This window comes from Chaetura pelagica, unplaced genomic scaffold (assembly GCF_000747805.2).
Source record: "Chaetura pelagica isolate M959 unplaced genomic scaffold, ChaPel_1.0 scaffold3, whole genome shotgun sequence".
Classification (NCBI taxonomy): domain Eukaryota; kingdom Metazoa; phylum Chordata; class Aves; order Apodiformes; family Apodidae; genus Chaetura; species Chaetura pelagica.
The window spans coordinates 14252432-14254784 of NW_009952974.1; the positions used below are offsets into that span (position 1 = coordinate 14252432).

Here is a 2353-nt window from a genome sequence, read left to right on the forward strand (position 1 = left end):
AAAGTGGTAGGCCAGGCTGCAAGTGGAGGACTGCATTATTGAGTAAGCACTTGCTACCAAATAGATCTGCAGAGCAATTGCTGCTGCTGGGATGGCAGCAGGGAGGCTGCGGGGGCTGCAGGAGCCAAGGGGCAGCTCTGGGCAGGGTCTGTGGAGCCCGTTCTGTCCACTCATAACAAACTGTACTGCCAGGGTAGATCTAAACTGAGGTGCCACCCTAAGACAACCTTCTTGGAATATGTGAGTGGTCATTATGTTAGGTATATGATTTACCAGAATACATGTGGATTATTACCCAGTTAGCAAAAGGCAACGTTAATGTTTGTAGGACTGATTTTTTTATTATAAAACCACTTTTTGTGTGTTTTGAATATACTATCAACATGGTCTATAATATACTAAAAATAGCTTGGATAAAGCAGAATAAACATTTTACAGACAGGGACAAATCAAGAGAGTTAGAACAACTCTGTTTCTTCAATTTCTTTGCTAGAGGAGATGGTTAACAAATTATTTTCACCTGTCAACCAAAGAAAAGAAACATGGTCAACATTTCAGGATAAAATATTTTATAGGGGGAAAACTCAATGATATTTCTGTAATGCAGATCTTGACCAGCACATCTTAAGGTGTATTTAACATGACAGGTTACTCAGAATGCCCCTAGTTACTTGGTGCATGTTAATTTGATTTTTAATTTGATATTTAATGCAGATATTCTATTTCCCACTGAATGTTGTTAAAATGTAAGACAAAATCCTTAAATCAAGAAAAGCCAGCACCCCTGTGGACTACTAGGGTGAGCATTACCACATAAGCAAAAGCAAAGAACAGACACAAATGTATGATTTCTACTGTACAGGAACGTCACTTATACAGTCCACCCAATGATCTTATACATCAGTGCCCTCAAAAGCCTGGCTTCGTAGGTAACTGTATTTTTCCCACTGTGCATCCTCTTCTCTTCGAGAGGTTGCTCAATGACAGCTGGGATGTTTCTTCCATGTTGCTCACACTGCTTCAGAAACTGAAGGCACTCTTGAATAACACTGTCCCGCAGCATGATGGTGTGCTTGGACATGTTCTCCAGCAAGTACAGGAAACACCGCTTGGCGTAATACCACGTATCCGTGCTCAGCTTCTTGTTATATGGCTCCAGGCTTTTAATGACCCTTGAAATACCAAACTCATAGTTTGCCTTCACACAGTAGAGGGTACCAATGACTAGATTGACAATGCAAAGATGGTAGATGTTTTTATCAAGGTTATCATAGCACAGCTGCTCTTCTGCCTTCTCAATCTTCCTCATCAGTTCCTCCGCGTCCTCGTTCTGGCTTGTCAGGATGTAAGAAACACAGAGGTTAGCTAACACAATGGCACTGACATTGAGAATATTGTCATAGTGCTTTTTAACTAGTGGCTCATAGAAGCTAATAGCCTCTTTATACTTGTTCTGCATGAAGAGCACGTGAGCCACGTTAAGCTTCCACACCTCGTGTTCATTACAGAACTCCACAGATTTGTGGAAAATCTTTTCTACCATTGCGTAGTTCTTCATGTCCCAGTAGATCTTTGCCTGGGCCATCAAGACAGGCACATATTTATCAAGAGTCTCACTATGCTCACTGACTGCCTTCTTTACAGCTTCCTCATCCCAGTTTTGCCTAGCTTCCTGTACCTGCTTCGCAAGTTTTCTCAGCTGCTCAGTTAGCGTCCCTGCTGAATCATCTAGCTTGTGGAAAGCTTCCTCAGGGGCAGTCTGACAAGTAATGATGGCATCCAAGAAGTTGTACAAGTAAGGTGTGAGCAGTTTGTAGGTCAGATGGGAATTCTCTGCCAGCACATCAGCTGCCAGGTCGTAGTACTGGTGCTTACAATAGAGAAGCAGCAAGTTTCCAAAAGTTTCTGGTGGGCAGGGGTTCTGCAGCAGAAGAAACTGCAGTTTCTCAAACCCTTCCGTGGGCTGGCTGTCCATGTTCATGAGCGCTTGGTTGTGCAGCGTGACTGGATCCAGCTCCTCCTCGGCCCTGGGGGGCATGTCCGTCAGCGCCTCCTGGGCCACCTTCAGGTTGCGCAGCTGGTACTCGATGGCTGCCTTCAGGTTGAAGGCCTCCACCAGGGCCGTGCGGTGCAGGAGCAGCGTGTTGCCGACGCTGCGGACATCGATGCCCTCGGTGGTCAGGCCCACGCTGAGCTCCGGGTGCTGGTGGATGCCGCGCTCTATGATATCGGAGATGTGCTTGAGGGCGGGCCCGTACTGCTTGGCCGCGTAGCAGCAGAGCGCCGTGTTGTAGCACAGCTCGGGGCTGTAGCCCAGCACCTGCGTGGCGCTGGCAAACTTGCTGCTGGCCTC

General features: G+C 46.5%; 1 protein-coding gene across 1 annotated transcript in view; it reads right to left on the reverse strand.

The window, feature by feature from the left end:
* Positions 1–798: 798 nt before the first annotated feature.
* Positions 799–2353, reverse strand: part of TTC30B (tetratricopeptide repeat domain 30B) — an 8149-nt gene continuing 6594 nt past the window's right edge. The window contains exon 2 of the mRNA XM_009996318.1: positions 799–2350. Within this exon, the coding sequence (XP_009994620.1) occupies positions 872–2350 (1479 nt within the window). The 3' untranslated portion in view covers positions 799–871. The remainder of the gene's footprint in view (positions 2351–2353) is intronic.